General features: G+C 42.1%; 1 protein-coding gene across 1 annotated transcript in view; it reads left to right on the top strand.

Moving 5' to 3' along the window:
• Positions 1-9,782, top strand: part of Ice1 (interactor of little elongation complex ELL subunit 1) — a 56,672-nt gene extending 46,890 nt beyond the window's left edge. The window contains exons 17-18 of the mRNA XM_058574502.1: positions 6,276-6,374; positions 8,739-9,782. Of these exons, the coding sequence (XP_058430485.1) occupies positions 6,276-6,374; positions 8,739-8,920 (281 nt within the window). The 3' untranslated portion in view covers positions 8,921-9,782. The remainder of the gene's footprint in view (positions 1-6,275; positions 6,375-8,738) is intronic.
• The last annotated feature ends 3,829 nt before the right edge of the window (positions 9,783-13,611 follow it).

The following is a 13,611-nucleotide window of genomic DNA, read 5'->3' as shown; positions in this document are numbered from 1 at the left end:
TAATATTTAAATTAATCCTTCTTAGTCATTCTCTTGCCTTATACACTAGTGTTGTGTCCATCTTTCTTGGGGATTAAGTCTTCATGTTAGTACACTTGGCAAACAATTGAGCTCTTGCTTCTAGATTCTAATGTTAATTCACATACACACTAGGGTACATAAATTGGTATAAATTACACTGTAGTCTCACTTGGTGTCTAAAATGAGAATGTCTTCACACAACCCACCACAGTTTTTTTATATTTGCCTAATAAGCAAGAGAGTAAGAGTATACAAAATTAAATTCACCATTTAAAAATATTTTAAATGAGACCTAGCTTCTCCTTACCCTCAGATCTAAAGAGGACCCCAGTGGCCATTTGGTTATATTCCTTCCCTTGAGCCCGCATTTTTTATTTTTTTCCTCTTTGTTTAAAATGTGACAGACGGTCCAAGCCCTGCAGAATTATCAGGGGCTAGTTCTTGTGATTATTAAAAGACTCTGCTGACATGTGGTGTGTCAGCCACATGTCTCCTTCATCACCCAGAGGAACACAGACCCAAGTTCTTTGGTTGCTGCACCATGGCCCTTCAGATGCTTCAAGAATGTCCATGTGACTTTCACATTTGGATCTTAGCTAATTAGAACTAAAATACAATACATTTGAAAATAAGTTTGTTTTGAGAGTATGTCAAGAGTAAGCTTTACACACTCAGTAGGACTTGTGATCTCCCTGCTGCCTTGGTCACCACATTAGCAGGTATGCATTCATCTTCCATGTGAGCTGCACATGCAGATGCAGAGACTTCTCGCTGGTACCTATTTAGGTGGAAATATGTTACCCAATAAGGGAATGTGGGAACCAAATGGTTGCTAAAAAATAGAGGAATTCAGAAGAGTTGTATCAAAATATAAACAGCCCAGAAGTGGAAATGAATAAAATGTGCTCAATTGGGCATAGTCTCAAAACAGTTTTGCTGAATTCCTTGGTTCAACGACAATTTCCATTCCTAGATATGAAGCAGTAAGGAACACAGGAAGGCCAGTGCTAACAAATCCAACCGTCAAGTGACATCTGCGTTTCTGGAAATTCTGATTCCAGTGGCAGTTTCTTTATGAATTCAGGAAAAATGTTCATACTGTGGACTAACTCTTTCTAAATGGTAAAATCTTTTTGAGAATTTGAAAAATTAGGAGAGGGATTTTAAGTCTGTTAATACATGTTGTCTCAGAGGAAGTATCTATGGAATTTTTGAAAGATTTATATTTTTTGTATCCATGCTTTAAAATATGGCTTTTCCTGTTCTTGTTGCCTTGGTTGTGATTCTGTATTTATTTAAGAGGGGAAGTGGGATTAAACATGGCATGTCTGGTGCTCAGCAGAAGCAGCCTCTGCCTTTAAGTTCAGGAAGATGAGCCACGCAGATAGCTCCTCTCATCACTTGCATAAGAACTCTTTAATTAGATTTTATCACTGGGGCTGTGAACTTTGGTTGTCCAAATTGCCTGGGAAGCTGTATTTAAGATGCTGATTCTTAGGTTGCTCCACCCAAGGCTCTTTCTGATGGTCTTGTGGAGAGCTGGGTCTTCAGTGCCTTTCATGGAAGCCTCTGATAACATGGACTTGGAAATGATGGTTGCCTCAGTAATAGCAATCCGTTGCTGGGTATGGTGTTGCACACCCATAGTCCCAGTGGCTTGGGAGGCAGAGTCTGGAGGATCACAAGTTTGAGGACATCCTCTGCAACTTTGCGAGACCCTGTCTCAAAAAGTAAAAAGGGCTGATGTGGTTCAGGGGTTAAGTGCCCTTGGGTTAAAAAAAAAAAGCAATACACAGGTTTAGATGTCACAAAACTTTTAAACAGACAGTATGTAAATGTATACTATAAAAAGTAGCCCATGTGAATTGAAAAGAATTTGTTAATAGTTTATCCAAGAGTGAGTATGTAAATTATAGGAAGAAAACACAATTTGTATTTATGTCAAACTAAGGCTACTTTGTTCTTTAAATCTTTAATAGTCTGGCTTTTGAGTGATAACCAAATAACTTATGCCATATTTAATATGTATTATTTCATGTAATATATGTATATTTATAAAATTGATATTTTACAATTTGTATTATAGGGAATAATATATAATTAACAATGTATAACTGATAAATAACTGATAAATCCATATAATAAAATGATAAGACTAAATATGTACATGTAGTTCTAAGGATGGATAGTTAGAAAGGACAACATTGAAATTTGGAGCAGAGTCTGGACACTTGGGTCTGCCAATGGAGCTGGCAGGCTTGCGGGGGGGGGGGGGGTATGGAGAAGGCTGGGGTGCAGCTCATCTGCAGCGTGCTGGCAGGCTGAGGCTGGGGATGGTGCTGAGCTTTGTCCCACTCATGTTTTGGTGCTTCAGTGTTAGGCACTAAGGCCCATGCAGCCAAGCTGTTGCTGCATGGTGAGATCGCTGGTCATGAGGGTAGAGGGAGAAGGCAGCTGAAGCCTGCAGTTCAGAACTGCTGTGGCCTGAGAAGGAAAGTTGTTCCCCACCCCCTTGTCTGGAATGGCTGCTGGCTGAGAAACTCTGTTATTGAAACTTCTCGCCAGGTCTAAGGCTGACCATGACTAAAGAATTTAATCAGTAATTAAGTTGGTTGGCCTTGATATAACATTGCCTGTTGAGGTCACAAACTAAGCATTCATAAAATAAAAAGAATTATCCTTATTCTTAATTCCAAATGTGCAAAGTTCTAATTAATGAATCTTAATCCATGGTAAATAAAACAAGCTTGTGTAGTGTTATCTACTGTTCAACTGAGGTATCAACATTGCTATTAGAAAGTTGTCATCTGTGATTACTAACTGGGGTTTACTTTGATTGGCCTTTTCTAACAATAATGTGTCCAAGACCTTCTTGTGGAATGCCTGAGTGGCTCTTGACGTGGAAGAGTGACAGAACCACTTGTAACCTTAGCACTCCTCGTTTCTTGGTAGAGATGAGACCTAGGAAGGTCAAGCTCTAGACCAGGTTTACACAGTGAAGTTAGCAGAGCCATGGCAGAAAATTGCCTGGCACTGGATTCAGTGGAATTTAAGCTACACAATGCTACGTCTCTGTCCCCAGAGAGCTCATTAAATTCTGAATAACAAGGCCCACCTTCATTAACTGGAACCTACCCTGTAGGAATACACTCCATCAGATGTCAGGTTTGTACAAGTCAGAAATAGCTCTGACTTGATGCTTTCTCTTCATTCTCCTCTCAGGTCTTTCAATTGTCCTTTGGAATTTCCTCAGCACACCCTTTCATTAGCATAACTGGAGCCAAAGTCTTGTCCTCATGGTGATTTTTCAGTTCACCAGAAGATTTGTTCTCCTTGCAGGCTGTTAGCTTTTCTCTAGTGGCCTTGTCATGTTATGGAGTAGGTGGTCTTTGACAGTGAGGTTAGCTTCACACTTCTGTTGGTATGCTACTGTAGCTGAGTGGCCTTGGATTCCTTCACATCTCTTCTGTGGGGGACTTTTCTTCCCATCTGTTTGGCAGATTCACCTGTCATCTTTAACAAGCCAACATGTACTTGGGTCTTTTTCCCAAAACATTCTACTCAGACTTATGATTTTATCTATTTTTTAAATTTATTTAGACATTTATGAAACCAATTTTATTGAGCACATTAAATTGAATGAAAGGGAGCCAGTATAACATGGTGGGGTATCATTATCTGAAAACACTTATCCTGTATCTGAATGATCCCACTGCTACAGTAGGCACATGTTCCTCTCTCTGCTATCAGTTATGCATTAAGTACCCCAGCATGCAGTTAGCAGTTTGATCTAATTGCAAGAAGCTATTTAAAAGTGATAACAACCACTTGAAATTTGTGATCTCTGAAGTACATAACTTTTCACCTTCATCAAAAGGCTGCATAAGAAATTATGGACGTTTGCGGTTCTCATCTTGGACTAGGAATTATCCAGATGTTCTTAGATCAGTGGATATTTACTGAATATCTGCTGTATATCGCAGGACTCAAAGTGTATGTAACAAGCACTAGACATGGTTCCTCTAGGTGTAAGTTTCCTAGGTATTATAGCCTCAGTTTCTCTATATTCAAAATCGAAATGTAGTTCACGTACTGTATTCACAAATCAACCTGTGAAATATTGGTAGTAGTGAGGGATAGCATGGTCATTGAACAAGCATTCAATATAGTATTTTCATAGAGGTACAACCAAGATATCTTCCAGAATCTTCTCCGATAAGGGAAACAGTGAAAAGAAAATGAAGGCCATGCTTGCTGGAGGAGATGGGATTTTGGCTTGGAACAAACTTGCATTATAGGACACCCACTGGAATAAAGGAAGGATTGAGGTTTTTAGTAACTCCATAAATTATGTTGTTCTTCTTGATTGATTGGCTTGACCTGTGACCTAGATCATTGGTTTTCATGCCTTTCAGTCTCAAGACCCCTACATACTATTAGTCACTATTTAGAACTCAAAAGAATTTTTGTTACTCCAGGTTATATCTACCAGTATTTACTATATTAGAAATTAAACTGAGAAATTTTCAAGATATTTATTTATTTAAAGTAAAAAGTAATAAGCTCATTAACATAAGTGGAATTTTCATTTTGTTTTAAAATACCATGTTTCCGCCACCAGCAAGAGAAGCTGGACTGCACTGCTGGGCGTACCTCCTTTCTGTCTGCTTTGTTAGAAGGTGGCTGTTTTCTCATTGTCTGCTCTGCACTTAGTCTCTTGCAATCTGCTATTCGGGTTACCTATATGAGGTACATTTAGTCATGTAGGTGGTAGTTGATTAAAAGGAAGAATGGGAAGAATAATTTTAATAGGCTTTTCAAATGTTTGGATAATTCTAGGTTCTAGATGTTCCTCTTTGATATTACAATAACATTCAACAAATAGCAGTTCCTTTTTTTTTCCCCCTTTTCTTTTCTTGATATGGGAGTCTTGTTGTATTGCCCTTGTTGAAGCTGTGATTTACAGGTTAGTTGCAGTATGCAGTCTGAAACCCCAGCAGTGAACTTCTCATACTCTCACTACCATCCACTGGCCAAGTTTACCCAGTGAAGGTGTCCATTTGCCCATTGATGCTGTGTCCTCCATTGCTCACTTGGAAGATAATGATTTGTACACATCTTCCAGGTGTCAACAATAAAAAAACAAAAAGAAACTCCCCAAACCCACACATATCATATCAACATTGTTCTCTTAGGTAATATGAAAATGACTGACAGAAGTTGTCCGAGAATTCTAATTATGCTTAAAGGCTCCAAGTGTTGTCATACAACACAAGAAAAAGTTTCATTGAAGTTACAGCTCACTTTGTTCATGTTCGAGAACACATCTGCATTTTCCCACTGTTATTTTTCGGGTGAAGGTGTCATTGCCTGGGAAAGCTGCCTCGCTGCACTGTATGCAGACAACTGTGTGCTTTTCTTCAGATTGTGTACTTTTCGGTCCAGATCTGTTGAGAGTGCTGGTGACTCTTCACCGGGGCTTTTCTTAAATGAAAATGCGTCTTCTGGCTGCAAGCAGCTGGTGATGAGAAATGGCCCCTATCCAACGAGGTGCCTCTTCTCTGACCTGTGCTGGCCGCAGTTACTGATCTGCTGTTGTCTTTGTACCATTGTCCCAGTGCTGAAGAGACAGAGTTTCCTAGCGTTGGTGTGGGATCCTTTTGACTTTGAGGCCTCCCAGGATTCTGTAGCCTTGCTAAGAAATTGCCTCTCTGTATTACAACAGCAGTTAGACCAAAAGCATGTGTTTGGCTGGGACCACAGTCTTATATTTGACCTGTTAAACTAATAGAAGTCAGCCATTGACATGTGACCTGCTGAAACATTCTCTGCACTATGTCAAATGCCATTTGTTATGTTGTAGCTGGACTGAGAAGCTGCACTTTGTCATCCTGTTGGGGTAAAAGCAGAGACAGTTGGCCATTTTGTTGACATCCCTGGGTTTTTATTTTCTTTCTTCTTTTTTTTTTTTTTTTTTGTTGTTGTTGTAGTGCTGGGGATTGAACCCACAGCCTTGTGCATGTGAGGCAAGCACTGTACCAGTTGTTGGCACTCCTGAAAGACCAGTGTGCTCCATGAAGTCTTGCTGCCTTGTTATTCACCCATTTTCACTTAGGAGCAGTCACCCTTTTAACTTTAGTTCAGGGTCCTTAGCCAGAGAGCACTAAGGTCACAGGAACAAATCAAAATTCATACGAAGAGTGATCAGTATCTCACCAAGGACTCTCTGTGTTTTGTCTTGTTTGTTTCCCTAGGTCGCTTGGGCCAATTGGGTTTGAAGGAAGGATTTCCAACTGCTGTGAAAAATATTAGTTCGGTTATTGGTATGTTCATACAACATGCTCAGGATGAAGGTAAAACTCTTATTTATCAAAATCGCTTTCATATCTCTTGAGTTTCTCTTACTGTTTAAGCTTTTTTTTTTTTTTGAGTCTCTACTGTGTGCCTCGCTGTGTGCTTGTACATAGGGAAAATGAGATGGATGCTCAGTGTTGCTGTTTGTGCGTGTGAGTTCCTTGGTGTAGTTTGTTCTTTTCAGTAGCTGACCCTGTTGGGCAGTGTTCCCCTAAGGAAGAAAGTGCTCTCTTCTCGCTCTGCTTCTGCCTCAGACACTCTGTCTGAGCCCTGGGTCTTAACCTTGGACCTCTGCAAGGCCTCCTGCTCAACTATGTCCTGACCAGCTGAAGTCACATGTAAAGCAATGCTGCATGGTGAGGGACCCACCATTGTTGTGTGCTTAGCATCAGAAGAGGATTGGAAAGCTAGAAATCCTGCGAGCAGTTGCTGTGCTGGGATTTCTGTTATCATTTACATATTACATAGTATATAATTTTATGTCTTACTCTTGTGAGAAAAGCTTAACTCAAAATAACCGTTACAAGTGATATATCTAGTTTCTGTTTTGAGTATTGTGCAATCAAAAAATAATGTAGTTAACTTTTCATCAGAGAGGCACAAGTGACATCTTAAATACTGCATGACACACAAGGTGATCTTAACATGGTAGGTCTTTGTCTTGAGCTTTCAGAGGGAGGTTTGCTGTGCTGAGCTGGTAGAGCGCAGTCTGAAGGTGGCACCCTGAAGCACCCTCCTGACTTCAGGGTGACTGCTGAGGGGTGCTTTCCTTCTGCATGAGCATTCCTCATTCCTCCCTAACCCTAACCCTAACCCTAACCCTCCTCGTGCTGACGAGAAGGATTCTAGCCCAGAACAGCCCCAGAGGGTCACCTTGCCAATAAATGAAGACTTGTCCTGTTGCTGGGTTAGTGTAACCTAGAAACCAAGCAGCCCTAACCATGAGGAGGAAAGAGCCGCCGTGGGCTGTGGCAGATTACTACATGGCACTGCCCCGTCCTGTGGCATCCACTACCAGCCACACCCACCCTCTGAGGTGGATGGCACCACCCTTATTGCATATGCCAGGCCTGGGGGAAGCATAAGATATGTTCTTAGGTAAGATATGTAAGGAGCAGTGCCTTGGCAGCCCTGTTCACCCAGGTTTGCATGACTCCAGAGCCAGTCTCTTTAAACAACATTACATATCTGCCTTTATATAAAGTCCTTTTTATTTTATCTGCTTGTTGTTTCACTCACATGGCATTTTAATTTGAGCTGTGGCCATTTTCTGTGCCATGCTCTGTGCTTCTTTCAATATTTGTAGGTGTGGGGGTGGAGAAGGGGTATGGGTAGTAAAAGCATCAGTTCTGCTATTATCTTAAACATTAACATTTGCATGTGTGGTGTGTTTGTGTTGTTTTTTTAAATACAAGTTGAGCATCCTTAATCCAAAAATGCAGGATATGATACCATAAGTTTCTACTTGTGTAGAACCATGAAACATTTCCGTGCATAAAATTATTAAAAATATTGTATAAGATTACCTTCAGGCTTTGTGTATAAGGTATGTATGAAACATAAATGAATCTTGTATTTAGACCTGAGTCCTATTCCCGAGATATCCCATTATTTATATACATACATTTCAAAATCCAAAACAATCTGAAGCCCTTCTGGTCCCAAGCATTGCAGATAAGGGCCACTCAACACATGTGTCATGTGTCACTTTCAGAAGACTGAAATACAGTTAATAATAAATTTTAACTAACTCATAAAATATTTAAACTTAATGTAAATAAACCCTAACTAAATTAAGTTTTAAGTAAAATAAACTAAGTAAAACTGCTAAATAAACTGCTAAAAGAGAACTATAATATTCTACTATGGTTTGTAAGTTAGATAAGATCCACAATCCTGCACTGTAATCCAGCTTATTAAAGTGTCTCATCTCATTGCATTTTTTCACATCCAAAGTCCATTTAGGAACACTACTAGTGGATATTGAATAGATTCATATTGGACAGATGTTAGGAGCGCCTTGTCTTCTTAAACTTAAATGTGAGTGCTTTCTGGAACTGCTCTGGGCAGAGAAGTTCTGGGTCTCTCCCCTTTCCCCCACATGGCAGTCCTCAGAACACAGCCAGTGCCAGGAGTTCCAGGAGCTAGGGTCAGGTCGTTTTTCCTTTTCATTGTGGATAGTTCTTAATGATTTTTTTTTTTTTTTTTTTTTTTTTTTTACTGTGGGATCTTTCTTATGCATTTGATCTTCATTGCTGGCAGAAAGAATTCTTTATCTGAAAGCATTCCTGTAGATTACAACATTAAAATTTTGAGTAACAGATACTGTCTTACGTTATGATTGATTTAAAATTTCTCTTCAGATATACCATGGGGAATACAGTTAGCAGCTGTGTATGCTCTTTGTGACTTGAGTCCCAGCAACCCAGCGGAAATTTCCAAGATCCTAGAAGCTTGGCGGAGACAGACCTCCAGCAGCATCCCATCTGCAGTCGTCAGCTGCCTGGAAGAAGTCGGCTCCCTGAGTGTGGAGGGGCTCAGCTGAAGGCAGGGGCCGCTGCGGCTGGAGAAGTGCCTTGACACATCCGCTGTCCGTACACTACTCAGCTTTAGGAATACAGCGTGAGGTCCAGACGTGAAGTAGGTAGAATGGCAGCAGCCCTCCCCAGCGTGGGCAGGGAGAGCAGGCGGCTGTGTAATTGTTCTTTCCTAAACCACATACATTTCACTTTGGCTGTTGTGATCATGTGACATGGGTTGTGTAATTGTGTCTTGGTCAAACAACAAACACTTGAACCTAGCCCTTTTTTTGCTGCAGAAAGTGTCCTTTTAGTGGCTTTTAAAAGTTGAATGGCATTTTATAATGAATTTAACAATATAAAAACAAGATTTGGTTCCTGGGCTATTTTGGGCTTTATGCTCATATAGTGTCTAGGAAGAAACAAATTGGCTAAAAAAGAAATAAAAGAGTCTTCCGCTCTCTTAGCTGGAAATGGGCTACAGAAGTTTCTCTCAAGATGTGCTTAATTGACCACAGTAAAACACTGAGAGCTGTCAGCAGAAATTCACTTTACTGCATCTTCTTCATATCTCTAAAGGTTCTTAAGAATATTTAACTATATATCAGGAAGGGAACTGAACCATAGATGTTCCACTGCAGGTTTTTGTATTAGAACATGTATATGAGTGACTCCGCGGTGACCGCACCAGAGCTCTGTGTGCTGTGTACATACGGACAGTGCTATGATGTGTCTCACATTGGATGATATTCCACTTTCGGAATTTTAGTATTTGTATATAGAAAATGGGTTTAATAACTCACCGTGATTCTGATTTGTCTTATATTCATCATTTCTTAAAACTCTTGTATGTGTTTTTTATAATAAAAAATAAAAGTAAGCCATGCACATTGTTGTTATGATTATTAAAGTGTGACACTTGGCATTTCTCTACCAAAGATGAAGAAAATACTGTAACCTAGGCCAGAAAGAAACGGCCATCCCTTAGGAGCCTCGCCTCCTGCACAGGTGCTGCACTGCCAGTGCTGAGCTAGTTCTGGGCACTCACTGAGCGGGTGCTCCGTGGTGATGCCAGGTGAGTGCTGAATGGCTCTCAGGATTTGATTTGTTTTTTAATTATAATTTAATTATAATTGCTGCCCTTTTAAAAAAGCTTCATCTGACAACTCTTCTGCTACTCCTTCTGCCTCTTTTCCTAAGCATCACAGACATAACTTGAAGCTCTGGAAGTTGTTTGTTGGTGTGGTCATGCTTTCCACCAGTGTGCATTGGGCATCTCTGCCAGGTGCCTGGCTGGGAGGACCTGGTCAGGGCAATTGAGAAACAGATTCTCATAGAGCTATGATCTGTGGGAAGAGAAAATTTCTAAGGAACCACCCAGTAAATACAGCATCATGAATCTGGTGAGGTGCCATATTAAGAAACCATGAAGCACACAGTGGAGAAGAGCGGGAAAACCTCTCTCTTTTCTGTGCGAGGCAGGTTTTTTTGAGGAGTTGATGCTGAAAAGACCTTGAAAGAGGAAGCCAGCCTTGAACATACAGGAGGAGTGTCCCTGTGTATGGTTGAGGTTGGCCCTGTGAGGTGAAAAATGTACTGTGTGCCAGAAGGCAGTTGCTGTGACCACAACACAGGACAAATGTCCATAAGATTGTGTTAGACAGGAATCTAACAGTCACTTTGGACTTGAACACCTGACCCCCAGCTGGGAACCCAAGGCTTCAAGGAAGAGTTGAACAGAGATGTCACGTAAGGTTGGAGTTCACTAAGTCTTTTTTGAGATGAAGGGATGTGCAAAGACTGAGAAGTGAACCAGAAAGACCTGTAAGGGGACCTGCAGCAATGGCAGTGTAGACAGTCAGTAGACAGTAGGTAGATTTAAACCTGTGGTGGAGGGCTGGAATGTAGCTCAGTGGTAGAGCACTTTCCTCACATGCAGGAGGCCCTGGGTTCCACCCCCAGCACCACAAAACCAAAAATAAAACCTATCATGTGGGTGGAATCAATGCTATATCCATTAAGTGGGGGGTGAGGAGCAGGAGGGAGTCTGGGAATAGTCCCAGGTTAGTGAGTTGGGCAGGCACCTGGGGTGGGGCACAGGGGTACAGGTTTGATAATGAAAGTCACAAATGCCATGCTTTCCATTTGACAGGGGAGCCCTGAGACATGCAGGCATCAGTGACAAGGAATCTTTACAGGTGAAGTTCTGCCCAAGGACCAGGGCAGAGGTTTTGAAGTTGGCAGCGTATGGAGGATGTTTACAGATCTATATTTGTGTATTCACTTAAGGAGAAAAATAACTTCCCTTGGCCGACCTAGAATTTGAGGTGGTATGGGAGAGGGTGGAGGAGGAAACAAGGCAGGCAGGCAGGCTTGGGGGAAGCTGGGTGATGGATTTTGCCCTTGCCAGGAGCTTCCAGGCCCAGAGTTGTGGGGGCGGGGGGTTAGGCATCAGTGGGTGGGAGTGACCTTGATGAGCTTATCCCTCAGGATGCTGGGTTTACTGTGAATGGGAGGCAAGTAGGAGATGGAGGAGCAGTCTGCTGACACAGCTGTGCGGTTTTGCTTGTGTGAGTGTATCAGGTAGATCTAATGTTTTAATCTCAGCAGCATTCTGTGTTTTTAATTCAAGGAGAACAGGCACACTGTCATCATCTGCCTCTGAGAACTCCTGGTTGCTGCACTTCAACCAATGTGGTACCCCAAGTCCACTAGTCAGGATCTGCTCCATGCTGTGGGCTGATTATAAGTAGGCCTGGAGTTGCCCGTGTGCTCCGTACCCTTCCAAGGTTAAAAGAATTTTAAACTTAATTTCTAGTAACCAAGCAGAGCATTGCTGTAGTGTTGTTTGATTTGAACCATACAGCAAACAAATCTGGAGTTGGGTGGGGCTGTAGGCTGGAGTCTGGGGTCTGCAGAAGTGCACAGATACTAGGAATCTTGATTGAGCTGGGTCCTATGCAGCCTAATAAACCTTGCAGTGTGGAGCTGACAGGAGCGACTCAGAGCAGGCTGGGCTGCTGCACTAGCAGCATTTCCTGTTGTGCCTGGGCACAGTGATCATGCTGAAGGAAGTCAAAGGAGCTAGAGGATGAGGAGGGGTGGTGAACAGAGGACAGAGTAATCTTAGTGATCATACCAGCTGACCCTCACTTGCCACACACTTTCCTATGCAATCCCTGGCTTTGCATTTTAAGTTTAGAATCAGCCCAATGTGCTGGGCTGATGACATTTCAGTGGTGATTTTGCATGCAGAATTCTCTGTCCAATTGTTTTGCTTGTTTTTTTAAGATCCTAAGTGCCCATGGAATTCAGCAAATTTAATTGGGAAAGAATGAAACCAGAATGTATGCTATGTGAACACAAGGGCCTTCACTGTGGCCACCAGAGGGCGCTGCAGGCTTGCCTGTGAGTGAAGCCAGAGGCCAGCAGGCGCCCTCATTGGAGTAGGGCTGAGACATGAAGGGCTGTGCTCCCATCTTGTCCTCCAGGGAACCACATCTGTCTCCATTCATATTGAGCACTAGTCTCACTGCCTAGGCTCAGTAGCTCCAGGAGTCAGTGGGGAGGTGTGGGCAGGATAGCATGTGAAGCCAATGTCACTCAAGAGCATATTTAAAAAAAGAAACAAGCAGCAGGTGCTCTGCATGTTTGGCCAAATTCTTTTCTGGTGATTTTTTAAATGGTCCTAAAGCAAAATGCTTTGCCAAAAAAAAAAAAAAAAAAATCCGGATGGGTTATTGGCAGTGATAGGTGACCATGGGTAATCAGGTCTGGCACTTTCAGCTCACCCCAGCTGCACAATCCTACCCACAGTGAGCATGCTCCCTGCCTATCAGGTAAGATCCTGGCACATTCTGTCCTGTATAGCCACATTATGAAGGAGTTGTGTGAAAAGAAGTCACAAATGTGAATCTAATCTACCTGTCTCACCAAGACTGGAGGTGCAACAATGTTTTCAGTGTTACCGTCTAGAAATGTAGGTACATTTCTTTAAAGTCAAGCCATCAACTGGGCACCAGTTTCCTGCTTCCTTCCATTTGCCTGACACATTCTCACAAAAATTCAGGGTGTGCAATTGTGAACCACACTGGAAGTTCATTTTCTTGCCCCTCTGAACAGAACTTTAAGGAATGCCTACTTTCATATCATGAATTTCTATGTTAATATGCTCGGAAATCTTAGTGAGTTGAACCATCACTGTTCTGCAGTCAGTTTGCAGACAAAGGTAGAGTTGTGAAGAGTGAGGGGGAGATGATACAAATCAGTTTTACACAAATGTGTCCCCTTTTGTTGTGAAGGACATTAGGACTTGGGCAGGCTCATTCAGGTAACTAGTGTACCTCCTCACAAAGTAGGCTGAGCCCTCATCCAGGCTGTCCTTGATTATCCTGTTTGGAATGGGTAGAGTTGTTCGGCACTCTCCTGGGCCTATGCCCAGTGTGAGAGAGGGAGGGTGGTGGGCTGCTCCTAGACCAGCAGTTCTCAAATGCATATTAGACACGCAGATTCTGGAACCTCATCCATACCCACCGAATTTGAAACTCGGGGGTACTTGGGGAGCCACTGCTCTTTGAGTGCCCCTATTACTGGTCCCACCTACCCAGCCCTGCTTTGGGTACCTGCTTACTCCTGCCCTCTGCTTTCAGAAGGCCTTGTCTCTGGTCTCCACGTGGCTTTTCTTGTTCCCACTATTGATCTACTTCAGTGGAAATTT

Source organism: Marmota monax, unplaced genomic scaffold, assembly GCF_021218885.2.
Source record: "Marmota monax isolate L192 unplaced genomic scaffold, Marmota_monax_Labrador192_F-V1.1 WCK01_AAM20220418_F8-fsc00082, whole genome shotgun sequence".
Classification (NCBI taxonomy): domain Eukaryota; kingdom Metazoa; phylum Chordata; class Mammalia; order Rodentia; family Sciuridae; genus Marmota; species Marmota monax.
The sequence above is the reverse complement of the archived record's forward strand: the minus strand, read 5'-3'. Positions and strand labels throughout refer to the sequence as shown.